Source organism: Macrosteles quadrilineatus, unplaced genomic scaffold, assembly GCF_028750875.1.
Source record: "Macrosteles quadrilineatus isolate MER2022 unplaced genomic scaffold, UCM_ALF_1.0 Scaffold_4__1_contigs__length_99947679, whole genome shotgun sequence".
Classification (NCBI taxonomy): Eukaryota; Metazoa; Arthropoda; class Insecta; order Hemiptera; family Cicadellidae; genus Macrosteles; species Macrosteles quadrilineatus.
In genome coordinates, this window is record NW_026542597.1 from 39,881,031 (window position 1) to 39,895,645 (window position 14,615).

Sequence of the window (14,615 nt, forward strand, 5' to 3'; positions counted from 1 at the left end):
GGAGCAGACTCTTTACGGTGTGAACCTTGGATAATAATGTTGGTGCGAATGCTGATCGTCGGAAGGAGTGGACAGTGGACACCTCTAAGGTTTTGGAGAAACTTGTTTGTTAATTGTGAGAGCACTCTATGGTCTTTTAGATTGGAGCTGACTCTTTACTTTGAATAAAAACTGATCTTCACAGTGATAATGATAGAATTTATTCTTAGACATACTAAACTACAACGAATTATGAAAGAATTAAACATTCAATGAACAGAATCATGGAAACCTCTAGCCGCCGAAAAGCCGACTTCGAAATAAAATGCAGAATATTTGTCACATCTCTATAACAATGTAAACAACCGGGATAAATCGTCCATATAAGGAAATTACATTGTTCGTCGAGAGTTGTAAGTAAAGTATCGAAGAAGAAGCATACGGAATAAATAAAGTCTACTTGTAAAGTAGCCTCATGCAATCTGTGATCAGATTTGACGACGTCAGGCTTTGATCATGTCAAGTATCGGAGAAATAGACATCAATGGTAGATCCATCATCTAGTCAGTCCGAGCTTCACCATATACAACACCTTTGATCTTCTAGCCTTACGAAAACATTCCTATAAACAATCCTAAAACACCTCCTGTATCTACTATATCCTAGCTATGCATATTTTCGGGACCTCAATTTGTATAATCTCACCGTGATTTCCAAAAGTTAACCTCATAGTGGAGATACAGTAATACATTTTTTCGTGGTGAGTGAGTTTCAGTGAACGTGTTCGTGTTCTACCGAGATGTGGTTGGTTTCTCTCGATTGCAGATGTTTTAATTATTTTTCTCCCCTCCGCAAACGCGAATTACCTGTTGCAAAACGCAAGGAATCATCATTAGCCGCTACATTATGTAAGTGAGCTCACTTCTTGCTGTGGTGTAGCAATGCAGCGGTCCAGGGAGCTTTATGGGGTGAATGAAATATCCTGCGTAGCCTCTGTAAACTGCACAACTTCATTCCAAAATTTTATTTTTGGGCCCTATGGATAAATTGTTTGTTTGTGATTCAAAATGTTGTTGTAAGCCCCATTTTTACCATAATATACATTTTAGAATCAATTAATGGAAGCTTGGAAATATCCCCGCAGGTTTTCAAAATTTATTCTGGATGAAATTGAATTGCGAATAAATGAATTAACTACGCTACATAATTCGTTTATAACATAGACGTGAAATAATACAAACTAGTCAGTCCCAAAATTATTTGAAAAAATGCATTACCGTACTCAGAATAAAAATTCTGACACTGAAGATAGTGTCCTTTCCTTAGCAAACATCTTGATACGCCGCCGTATCGTATTATCCGTCCAATTTAATGAAGACAAAAATGTGAATAGTACAAACTAGCCGGTCTCCAAATATTTTGGGTACAACAAATACATGACTTAGGCTACATAGAATGAAGATCACCAAACAAATTTTTGCTATAAAAACTTAACCTCAGACAAACATCTTGATACTGTATCGTCCTGGGCGCCTAAGCCCAAGCCAATTGAGGGTAAAACGTATTAGCTTTGTTTCCTTGGTGAATCAAACAAAAAGAATTCCTTCCGAGTGATTAGTCGAAATCTCAAGGACTTTTTATCATTCCCAAAATAGAAGTCTGCCATTAACTAGCCTAGTATGCGAGGACAGACGGATGTTTATAGAGAAGCTGCTAGTCAAGGTGGGCGTAATACCTAGAACTTGGAGTCAGTGAAGTCACTTCTATGTACCGCTGCCGCAATACTCAACGACATCACACTATATTGCATACATATTTTACCGTATGGAAATTTTATTATCATACCTATACTTCATTCCACGCTCACCGTATAGTATGAACATCCCATATAGAATTTATTTTAAATAGCAGGTCCGGCGATACTAGCCGTTCTAAAAACATCGGATCCCTTGAATGCTCCTATAAATTAATTTTTACCAGTTAAAACCTCCACCATATAGCATTTTATTTCATGTTTTTATCTAAAATTCGGTGTTAAAGTGTATTTAAGTGTAAATTCGAAATAAATAAATTCGTTAACATTCATTTATTGTTGTTGGTTCTAAAATTAAGAATTATTAAACGGTTTTAAAAACTCTGACCTCCCATAAAAGGTTTCCACTTTGGCCCGATGAAACTTTTTAAACATCCTAAATGAGAAGCCTTGAGAGCAAAATGGATAAAGTTGAATTATTTGATCTAAAATTTAAGACCTTAAACAGTTAATTCAATCCCATTATTATTTCATGTAACAATAGACAATTTCGTGGTTTAGGCTATATCTCGGTTCCACCTCAACCTAATTTAACCATCGATGTATTTAATACATTTAACCCGACCGAAAATAAAATACATAACTATAAATTGATTTGTAGATAACCATAACCTTTCAACTTAAAATCAAAGGTCCTTAATCAAATCAGAATCATTTGTCGTCTTCAATTTGAACTTACAAGTCGCAGGTTTAACAGTTGAACAGTTCTCATAGTTAAGTGATCGATTACATGTGAAACACCTTGTAATCCTGTAGCACTTACAACACCGCCACAAGTGACGTGGTCGGCGCCGGTGGTCAGTGAAATCAAATATTGACACCCTCCGCTTGTATTGCAATTGTTCTCTTTGGTTTGTTTCCAATTGCATCGCTGCTCAGAGTCTGATTACCAGTGTGTTTTTTCGCTGATATAATAGGTGAAGAGGTTATGCACTTCGTTTCCAATACTCATCGGTGTTCCCAAGACAAAATATCATAAATTAGGTGAAAATCTTATTATTATTTTTCACACTTATAAAAACACCCTTTTATTCGTAAAATGGACATGTTTCATTTTTGATTTTCACTTGGTAATGCAATTTGTGTAAAATGGAAGAAAATTTTCTTTAAATTTTGTTGCACTTTGGGAATTTTTTTAATTGGTATGTGTTTTCCATTGTTGTGAATATTTATGCATACAACACCCATGTGACAGTCAAACAAGACCTAGACAATTATTTACTTAATGATAAGGTCTTAGGTATTTTCATAAAAAATACTTCAGGTTCATAATTATTGATAGACCTAATGTTGTGGTTTTAATTTACAGATTTTCTTATTTAAATGTTTGAATACTAATTGATTTTGTGTCATTTAGGTTATAATCGTCGGTAATTAATTACCACTTCTAATTTTAATAACCTCTCTTCTATAAATGATGGGGAGGAACTTAGAGTTAGGAAGAAGTAATTATTTTTGTACCACAATTATGCTCGATGGGACACTTCCGTTCTTAATTAACTTAGGCGCTGAAATAAGAGAAATGTTCGCTTAATTGTTTTATTAAAGGACACACTCAAATTATTTTTAACTCTTCTCCCCTGCTTTTTAAGCACACTTAAATAGATTCGCTTGTATATTTTGTGTTGAGTTTTCTTAAAATGGATTTAAGGATAAATGTGAAGTGCCTTGCTGATTCAGTTAACGAACTTATCAAATTAATTGTACGTAATAAGTAAAATAACGTTATAATATTTGTGACGTATCCCTAGACTGATTGGTCATCACGCTTATGGATCTTTATTTTTTCAATACATTCTTGTACTGTAAATATGAATATAGAACATATATGAATAATGGTACATTAGGTCTAGACTTACTTAGCTCAATATTTTTAACCTACATGATTAAAACCACGAATATATCACACGTTGAATGTAAAGTTGTAAGAATTCCTTGGTTATCAAGTTATGTAGACGTACCCTACTGAGATAGTTGGGCAAACTTTGCTATCTTATCGTCTGTCAACTGATGTACTCTCATGTAACTAGGCCTGGCTCTTCACCCCTTCTAGTTTTGAATATTATTTTATCGTTACATTACAGAAAAGGATTTTATTAGGTATAACATGATCATAATATGATATAATATATCATGATTCATCACGTTATTAAGATTCGATCGCGTACATTTGTAAGCCAATTTTTCGGTGGTATATACATGGGGTTACTTATCGTAGCTCTCAAGCGTGTGCGATAGCTTGTTGAATAAATTTGTCATCGTAAAAAATCAGGTGGATAAAAGAAATAACAAACACTGTAAAATCCAATGTAATCTTTACCCACAGTGCAATCGTGACAGTGATACTTAGAAGTAAACTTTGACTTGTCATCAACATTTACAACTTATTGAGGAATAGGCCATAAAACATTTTTCATGGTTTTACAGTACCTCTGTGTTCACAGATTATTAAGGATCACAAATTAATGCTACTCGGTATGACAACAAATAAGCATCAAACCCGCAAGTGATGTATGCTAAGTGAGTTACAATGAGTTTACCCAACTCGAGTATCGCGTTTCCCAAAGTGAATCATTCACCCAGTCACAAAGCGTGTTCACCCTTAAAAGAGACAAATGGTTGATGGTATCACTGGATTAATAGTCTCCCCTAACTTGAGACTATGACTCACCCCCTCTTCCCCCCAACACACATACTGAGTCATATCTGCCCCGTAAACCCCCATAACGCCCCATAATTAACCAATTTATATTCATTTATCCCCAACCACATGTGGACGTTATTGGCTGTTAAAGATGTATAAATTCGCCCATCTGCCCAGCAGTCAAGTCCCGCCTTTAATTGGTCGTTCCGACTGATTTGGAGGGAAAGGAATGCTCTGTTTGTAAACTTGGGTTCAAAGTCGTAACCGTTTCCGTTGGTTTATTGATAGCAGATGATGGAATGTTGGTGAACCACAGAGTAAAGAGCTTCTCCACGATCTTTACTCTATGGTATGACTAGAGATCACTATTTCAATTGCAATCGTGTTTGTAAGTCCATTAAGTTTCGCATTACTCTATACAACCAGTTTTATGTTAATCACGGGTTAAGTATAAGGCCAGTTGTAACCCTTGATGCTACTGCACATACTTACTGTACCACTTTGTATCGTAGAAGGACGCCCGCACCTGTATATCGTGTTCAGGAAATGTAGGTTATGTAAAGTTTGCTGGGTTCATTGGTCTAACTGGCTGTTTGTACATTTTGACAAAAGGTATTTACTCCGCTTTGGGATTCACCCTAAACAAAATTGCCTAATGGACCAATGGGTAAACCAACTGTATTAAAAGATAGTTTTATGGATGCAAAGTTATATTAATTACGTAGCGTGAGGTGATACTGATTTCTGTCTCGATACAATTTTATTGTATCGATTTTGAACTAAACTATGTATGTTGTGTTGATAATTGTTTTGGAATTAGATTTAGAGGGTTCTAACTAGAGAAATGTCATTTTACAGTTTCCTTTTTGTAATCGCAACTATTCCCTGGTGGTAATCATCGTAACACTTTCTTACGACATTTTCATCTGTACAGTTGATTTTTTGAAGTGGTTTCCTTATTGACGTTTTTCCATCAAAGAATATTTACCTAACTTGTTTTAATCATTTCTTGTCCTGTGTTTCACAATTTTGTGATTATTAGCTGAACCAATGATTAAGATTGTGGAAGAAACTATGTTTGTTAAGAACCTGGAATATCTAACCTTTGTGTTCGTACTAATCATTTTACCGAAGTATCAACAGTACTACAGTCGAATTGTTGTAACTTTGAGCGTGGCGTTGGCGTGACAAGCACGAAGTTTATACAATTGCGGTATAAGCGGCTCAGCACGCCCGCAGTAGCCGTAGCTCAATACACGCGTGTTATCTCTAGTTATTTATCACCACAGAGCATGGTTAAAGCCTCCATTCATGGCGGGGCGTCGACCTTAGAGCGACCTTAGAGGGGTGTCAGGGTGTTGGTGGAATAACTGTAGAGTATCGTTTGAGTATATATGGAATATGGATTGGATATTTTCAGGCTTATACAAAATTCGTATTAACTATAGTCAAGAATAATTTCAAACTATACAAAATATAGGTAGGATATTGTCAGGGTATTTACAAAATAGGATAGGGCCTACAATATTGTTGGAATATTTCAAAAATAAGGACACGACAATGTAGTCAGGATTTTTCCAAAATAAAAGGAATAAATCACATCATTGAAAAAAATATTGGTGAAATATTTGCAAATTATTCTCTGTGCAAAATCAGAACATTTCCTAAGTTTTGTTAAAACATTTTCATCGTATTGTCAAAGTCATAATGTTAATAAAACGTTACCAGAACTAATTCATCGTAAATGTGTGTGCTTTTGATAAACTCGGTCTTAATGCAATAAACAAATTGAGGATTTTGAAGATAGCAATAAATAATTACCACAATTTAATATTCAATTAACTGATTGTGTTGTTTCTGAGTAGAGACACTCCGTGATCGCAGGTTTCACTAATGATGTGATGGCGTGAGCTCGCTCGTCGCTCTGTAGCGCGATTTACCTCTTCTTTGCTGATGTGTTTTAAATCTCTGTCACCAACCGCAAGTCTAGTTTATATACATAAACATTATACAGTTATACATTACCAAAAGCTAAAACGAATTCAAATAGAAAATACAGTATTACTGTATAATTACAATATCATATCGTTAGTGTAACAGTTTACACAGGGGTTTTAGACTACACCAATTGATATTCAACCCAAATTTATAAAAGAAAATCGTATTATGGAATAAAATTTGTATAAATCAGTGGGTAAACGGGTTTAATCATATTCGTAGCGTTGACATTTTTATTTCGTACACTTTCTTTAAAATAGGAAATCAAATGAAAAATACGAAATGTGATTCTATTAGAAATTTTAACTTTTCACAAAAGTCTGATACATTTAAAAAAATTACTACTTGTACTAAAAAATTTGCATAACGGGAAACTGTTAAAATGTTAGATCACAGGTTCGTTTATGCGACACTGTTAGGCCAATATTTGCTATTTTTTCACATCCAAAGCTCTTTGATACAGTTTTTTTGCTGCTCTCACCACATGAGGGGGAAATATGCGGGGTGACTTTATAAAGAGTGAAAGTTTATCGGAGTGATTAATAACATTAACGACGCTCCAGAGGACGGGATTATCTGCAGTATGTGATGGAGTTGGGTCGTTACTACTTTTTCAAATTCTTTCTCCGTCTGTGTTACAATTCGTATGACCTAAAAAAAACTTCTAAAAATCGATATTTAAACAATTCTATTGATTATTGTACACACACTTCATAAAACAACGTAACATAACATTTTCCTAAATTGTTATAGAAAAAAAAGCTCTAATTTTATTTATATATCTAAAAGATCAGAAATGCTACCTCATCAAATAGTGATATCATTTAAACTAACACCTTTAATTGATACATTTTAATACTGTATTGTTTTTTTAGAAAGAGTTTACACATACAATACAATCCCTTTAGCAAGACTCAAATGTATTATTTTAACAGTTGTATTGGAATGTTATAATAGTGACCCCTTTCCATTGTGGGGCTGCCAAATGTTCATTGTACTGTAAATTTAATTAATTTGATTAACGCTTGTCCAATTAGAGTAATTGCAATAACCTAACGTTTTGAGGTTCTACAATATGTTTTTCCACAGTCGTATCGTAATTCCAACTTCCCCTATTTCTATTTCCGACCAACCCTCCAGCATGTGTGGTACGTCTGTCACACCCAGGGAGTGGTAGGGGGGGGGGGGGTTTGTCTGGATGTCGGTCTGTATTTATTTGTACGTTGAGTGACGGGAGACAGCCCCCCCCCTCCCCCCGGGATCGATCCCTGTCCCGGGTGGGGGTGTGCTCTCCACTCCATCAATGAGGCTGAAGCTGTAGTCGCGGTCCTGCGTACGTTAACGTTGTACGTTGTTTCCGTGTTGTACACTACCATGGCGTAAATGGTGGAAGTGAGTTCAGTGTAGTGTGGACATTTTGTGGATGGTGATTGGGGATCGGCGTTGTGGAGGTAGGTTTGCTGTTTACTGACGTGGAGATGTATTGCATCTTGTGAGTACATGTTTAATGATTAGTGGTAGGTTTACTGTTATGGATTTATGTCTCAGAATGTTAGTGTGTGAAAAAGGATTTTGTGGACGAAAGAGGATTTGGTTTGCAGTAGTGGAGGTAGGTTTAATGAGGGGAAGATGCATTGGTGCAAGGTGCATTGCCCCTAGTACCTGTACCGTTTAATGATTAGTAGCAGGTTCACTGTTATATATTTACTGTTTCATAACGTTGGTGTGTCGGCGTGAAAATTGTTGTTAGATATTTGGTGCATGGTTGATAGTAGCCTACGAGAGTTTTTCCCGGTGATACGGGTACTGAAGAAGATGTTTTTGTCGGGTGAAAATGCATTGGTGCGTTGGGGTGCATTGCTCCTAATGAACACCTGCACAGTTTTAATTGATGTTAGGTATACAGTTTTGTATACACACCCCTTTGATGTGTGAACAAATGAGTTTTTAATGAAAGATTCAATCATTATTTAAATAATCGGATATCACTGTGGGATGAAAGTATGTACAAATTAATATCACTAGTACAGTAGTATGCTTAGTAAAATATTCTTAAAAGATAAACACAATTAATACAAATTCTTCATTAATGGTGATAGAGCTAGGCTATTACTGTAATTCTGTATTTTGTGTTGAACAAAAAAATGATAAAGCATTTGATTCGTCTATATATTAATAGGGAAGCATGTTTCTTTAAAACCTTTTTTCTCAGCTCGTGTGCATCGCAGGGAAAATCTACGCATACTGTTAGAAAGATATTTTCCCGTAGATGTGCAGAATCCCTTTATAAATTAAAATAGGCTCAAAAAAAGCACAACAAATGAATTTGAATACTTCAAAAAACTAACATGAGCCTTATGGGTTGCCATGATGGTGACGAAATATAGACAGAAAATCAAACAAATTCCAATCACATGTTTTATTTACAGTGTGGGGTTTACACTGTACATTACATAGTGTATGAAACAGCCACGTGGCCCTAAATTTGCTTGAATAAATAAAGGATTTTTCATTTCTTTTAATTTACATATTCTTTGTCGTGTTTTCGACCTCTGGACGACTTTTAGTATGCATTATTGAACTGACTATGTATTCTGGCATATTGTGGATTTCGGTTCTACTACACGCTCAAAACATGGTAGATTATGTGATATTACAGTTAATTTTGAGTATTTAAAAACTTGTAGCCACATAAATATCTTTGAACAAAACAATAAAATTTCTGAAGTCCGCACTAGTCGTCTCAGTTATGTTTTGACCTCACACAACGTGGTTTCTGGAAAGTCTCCCTCGCCTGGACGCCCACAAGTCCAAGACTACAATAGAGTTTTGGAAGTTTTTGTAGAGGTGAACGACTCTTCGACTCTTGCCCTTAACCCTTATAACTCTCTCTTGAGGGCTATAACTCAGCTCTGTTGGGGGGGGGGGGGCTGATGTTGGTAACAGATGCGCTTTATATTAATCCTGTAATGTCACGGAAAAAGGAATATTTTCCACTGTCTGTTTTCTGATATATTTATACTCTTTGGGGGCTCCAACATTTTGTTTAGGTAGATTTGCAGCTTTAAATACTCATTATTCGATGGATTTTTGTAGAATCTAAGATCATTTGTTAAACAGTAAGTGAGCACCGAGTAGTGAAATATGGCTGAAGGAGACAGTGGCTAGGTTGATTAATGTCCAGGAGTGGTGCAGCAATACAGATGGTCAACATGTGTTGGATGCAGGCTTCGAAAATACACTCCCTGTTTACAAATATAGACCCTGCGTTATCACCCATTGTTTAAAAGGACTAATCTTAATCTAAATCCAATTTAGATTTTTAGTGTGAAAAACTCATATTAGTTACATTTCCGCAAATAAGGCCAGAAAGCACAGACTTTTCAACTTAAAGGAAAGACTCACTATAAACAAGACATTTCATGAACAGTTTCTGTTTGTTTGTTATTATCACCCTTACAACAGATTCTGATGTAACCTAGTTATTATATGACCGGAGCATCTAATTTAATCGCCTCTCTAGGAGTACAGTACTGCCATTAAAGTTTTACTCCAACGCAAATAGGGTAGTCAGAAAACACTTACTTCTCAACTTACTTTATTAGAAAGACACACATACAACAAGGTATTTCCATGAGGGTTCTGTTCTTACAAAAGATTCTGATAAATAACCTTGTCATTCTATGACCAGAGTTTGGGCCTCAGTGAGTTACAAGAATTCCGTATTGTGTTCTGTATGAGTAAAGCTCGGTCTCCAGGTATCATATTGTTTCTGATATGTTTTTTGTATTGTCACTCTGAGTACAGCTCACTCCCCAATGTATTTGTTGGGCACAGACAGTGTTGCTGTGTTGTATTGTCAAGTTTTGTCTATGTGCCAAGCTCGGTCCCCCCTGCAGTATTTCTGATATCGTGTTGTATTATCACTCTGAGCGCGCACAGCTCGCTTCCCAATGTATTTGTCACAGTGTTGCTGTGTTGTGTTGTGTGTATTGAGTTGTGTAGACAAGTGTTGCCTATGTGCCAAGCTCGGTCCCCAGTACAGTGTTGCTGATGTGTTGTGTTGTGTTGCAGGGGCTGGAGAGAGGAGGCCCCATGAGGCCGCTGTCCTCGGATCTCAAGCTGTCCTCGGATCTCAACCCACCTCGCATTGACAGTTACCGCTTCTCTATGGCCAACTTAGAGGGTGAGTTTAATTTCTTGTATTTAAACTAAAATTAATTCCTGTCATGATTGTTACTGCTGAATAGCCCCCTTCTTAGTTCCAATGTCTGGATTAACCAACCTAAAAATGCAAAGGACTTTTGGATAATGCTGCAGAATAATTTGGCAACTCAAATATTTTTTTATATTTTTAATGAAGTGGTTTAAAAACTAACAGTCACAACCATTTTCTTGGTTAAAATTTGAAACAAGTAGCTTATCACTTGCTCACAGACTATTTAGAAATAAAGTTAACTTCAAAATGACAACATGAGGTTAACTGTGATAAGTCAACCAACATTCTGAATATGTAACCAAATATTTGCTTCTTACCCCCTGTCAGCATCTAGTAACAGCAATACACTTGATCTTGTGTGGAAATTAAAAACAAGTTTACCGTACTGTAATTTTTATTTTGAGACATCTAAGTTTATTTGCTGATAAGTGTTTTCTGCCCTAAAACATTTAGAACTGTTTAACTTTAAAAGTTACAATACATATGCTTTCTAATTATTTGGGCTTCAGTATGAAAACAATCTTCAGAATTAAACTGCAAATAAAACAGTTTTATTTAGGTCAAACTGTCATATAACTGCATAAATGACATCAGTAACTGCACCAAATGATTTAACACATTGACGTCAGTAAATGAGGTCATATCTCGTACAAGCCCCTTACCTGGGTGTGTTTTAAGGCCATTTACTTTCTTCAATTGAAAACCTCTCTCTTTTGCTTGCCATTTTAAGATCAGTTCGAAATCAAATTTAGTTTTAGCAATAATTCAAACAAAGTACAGTATAAAATTATTTATCTTCATTTTTTTTATTTATACAACATTAACACTTATAAAAGTGAAATGTTAAATTGCTGTAGATCAATTTGAAGATTGATTAATCCAATTATCGAGTAAACATAATTTACTTGTACCCTTGTTCGCTACCCTCCCTAATCCATTGTCATATTTCATCCCTTTTGACCTTTCAGAGATTTATATGGTCAAAGAAAGGTCCCTTTATGAATACATTTGGTATTCAATGGTTGTAACAAAGCACCCTATATTTAAATTTGCACCCCTCCCTGTGACCCTTGATTCAATTCCATATTGTTTCTTTGCTCCTTTCAATTCTTTAGGTAAACAATGTTATATTTTAACTTCTTTGAAGCAGTTTCTCCTCTTTCTGAAATTGTTTTCACTACAAGTTCTTGCTTGTGTTTGAACTCTTAACAGATTTATTGTGTCGTGTGTTTGAATATAAAGATTCTGTGATTTTCCATACAGTAAAAAATTTATCCATTATCCAGAACACGGTCAGGGTTTTGGCAAATGTTTACTTAAATATTCATCAGACTTCAGATAATAATACTTATCACTTACTATAATAACTTATTATTATAATTTTACTAAAAACACTACTTCCAATAAAAATCAACTATTTAAATCAAATAATATTCAATGAATTTTTTATATTAATGAAAATTATTAGTTATTGCAAGTTAAAAGAAAATATATAAATAACCAATACTATTATATTTTATAGTAACATCTCTTCATAATCATGATTTAACAAGATAGTGTATGGATTTTAGTAGTAGTTACACAATTCTTCTGTATTTTTAGACTTTTTAAACTACTTTGCGAATGCGAATGGCATATTTTACTCTTTTCTTTCAAATATTTCATCTGGTATGTTTTCCACGTTCCAAAACACATAAAACGTATGCATCTGTGTGCTACATAACCTGATTTGAGATCACTGAATGTATTGACCTTGATTTATAGAAGGGACTGGAAATTCCAGATATTTTTGATTGTCTATTATTTTGTCACTAAATAGTTTCGAGTAACCAATGTTAGTAACCAAAATTCCACCATTCTTTTCAGTTAGTTTCTGAAAATCCTTCAAAAAAGCTGTAGAGTCGGTTCGATGAACTGGTATACACAATGTTTGAGGTCATCGCTTCTGCATCTAAGTGTTGGACTGTCATGTAAATGCCTTCATTTTCCACTCTGCCGCAATGAGTGTGGCCAGTTAACCAGAGTATGATGACAGTAGCGAGGCTGGTATTTGGCAATTGTCTGATGGGTAGTTGTGGTACCGTGAGACATGCCACTGCCACTGGTCATCTACAATCTACATAGCTGGGAGCGTGGGAGAGCCTCATTGCCAGTCAAGGCCAGTCACTGGGCTAATGAACGATTGTCCGCCACCGCTACCACCACAGACTGAACGCTAATTGTTGGAAAATTCTGTTACTTCTTTAGCAAATGATTTTGTAATCAGTATACATTTTTGGACATAGTAAGTGGTTGAAAGAGAGCTTAAGGTGTGAATTAGTTTCACATACACATATACACATATATACATACATCATACACTCATCTCCATTCATACTTGGCTTAAAATACCTACTTTGTATGGTCGCCATTTCAAAGAAAAGTATTAAAGTTTTTGCAGTAATTGGAAAAAACAAATTGTTCTTTCAGATCTGCTTTGGGTTGTTACCTATTATAAAATGCTTATAAGTCTGATGAAATGAATCAATAGTAGGCTCATTTGTTGATGAGTTATTCGCTAATAGACTATAGGGATATATTCACATCACCTGGTAGCCGTGTGGTTATAGTGCTCGCCTAACAATCAAAAGGTCGCCAGTTCGATCCTGAGAAAAGTCAGTAGCTTTTTGATGGTTTGAAACTGGACCCAGCTGTTTTTGATCATTGGGCTTTAAGTAAACGATCCTGGCTAATGAAACAGCTACTACACAGATCATCTCAGCATTCTACACTCACCCATTCAATACGTACCTAGGTGGCGTCCCCATCTCAATGATTAATACAAATAATTGATAAAATAATCCTAACAGACCTCTTGGGTCTGAGTGTATAAGGAGTACACAATTAATCATCTTAAAACTCTTGAATAACCTTCTTCTAATTAAAAATAAAATAGAGTCTGTTACCTCAAACAAAGTTAGGTACACATTTCAGCTTAGGTGATTTCACTTAGGCAGTAATAAGAACCAGGATAAGAACTCTATCTTTCTTCAATTAATTCTACAAATTGCATCACAATAATGTTCAGCTGTTAATAGAGATAGACAAGTGATGAGAAGTTTAATTCCAACTTTTTAGGTTGCTTTCACATTAAGTTCACCAATTGGAGTAGAGTGGATCTTGAATACAGTGAGATTTTTATTGTGGTAGACAGTTATTAAGAAGTAAAAGAAATATCTCAGGTTGATTTTTAACCGCTTTCAGGTCTATACATGTACATTTGATACATTGCATTCAGTGTTTTCTAGTGATAGGATTCTTATGAGAAGTATAAATCAATCAACTGAAAGTCTCAGGTTGCTTTTCGCATTGTGTTCTGCAGTTTCATCTGGATGCTGAGCAGTCAGTTCGGTTTTCGAGAGGTAGAAAATCAATCATTTCCCAGTTCTGGGATTGCTTTCCCATTGTTGAAGTATGGATTCCTCAGACATTATCCTGGAAGAGTCAGTTGAGAGGAATCAATCAAGGAGCTGGGCTGAGGGGAGATTGTATGACTCATGCCAGACTCTCCCTTCCCCCTAATGGTCTCCCTCCCTCTCCAGAATGTCTATTGTTAGTCCCTTACTGCCCTTCCTGATCACTCAAATGTTCCTCAGATTTCCCCTGTAGAACTTGGCTTAGCCAGAAATGTTATGATGGATTATAGCTAGGAAGATAGGATGGTAAATTTTAGTTAAGTTTTTAGAAGAGGTGCATTTTTGTGATTCCACTTTTGCTTAAATAATGTTGAATTTAAATTAATAATAGTGGTTGCAATTACACAATTTACATTTTAAAATGTGACTTATTAGCAATAGAAAAATACAATTCAAAAATGTTCTTCCTTGATAGTTTTTTTTTAATCGAAAATCAGATTTAATCAATTTATATATTTGGTGTTTGGTTTCCAAATAATAAAAATAGGGTTTGAAAATAATTAGAAT

General features: G+C 35.3%; 1 protein-coding gene across 4 annotated transcripts in view; it reads left to right on the forward strand.

Moving 5' to 3' along the window:
- Positions 1-14,615, forward strand: part of LOC128991887 (amyloid beta A4 precursor protein-binding family B member 1-interacting protein-like) — an 82,540-nt gene that overhangs the window by 55,220 nt on the left and 12,705 nt on the right. For 3 of the 4 annotated variants that reach the window (XM_054415148.1, XM_054415147.1, XM_054415146.1), the window contains one exon: positions 10,509-10,620. In XM_054415148.1, the coding sequence (XP_054271123.1) occupies positions 10,509-10,620 (112 nt within the window). Of the gene's footprint in view, positions 1-7,770; positions 7,886-10,508; positions 10,621-14,615 lie in introns of those variants that run through there. The other variant, XM_054415149.1, reaches the window with a different exon arrangement.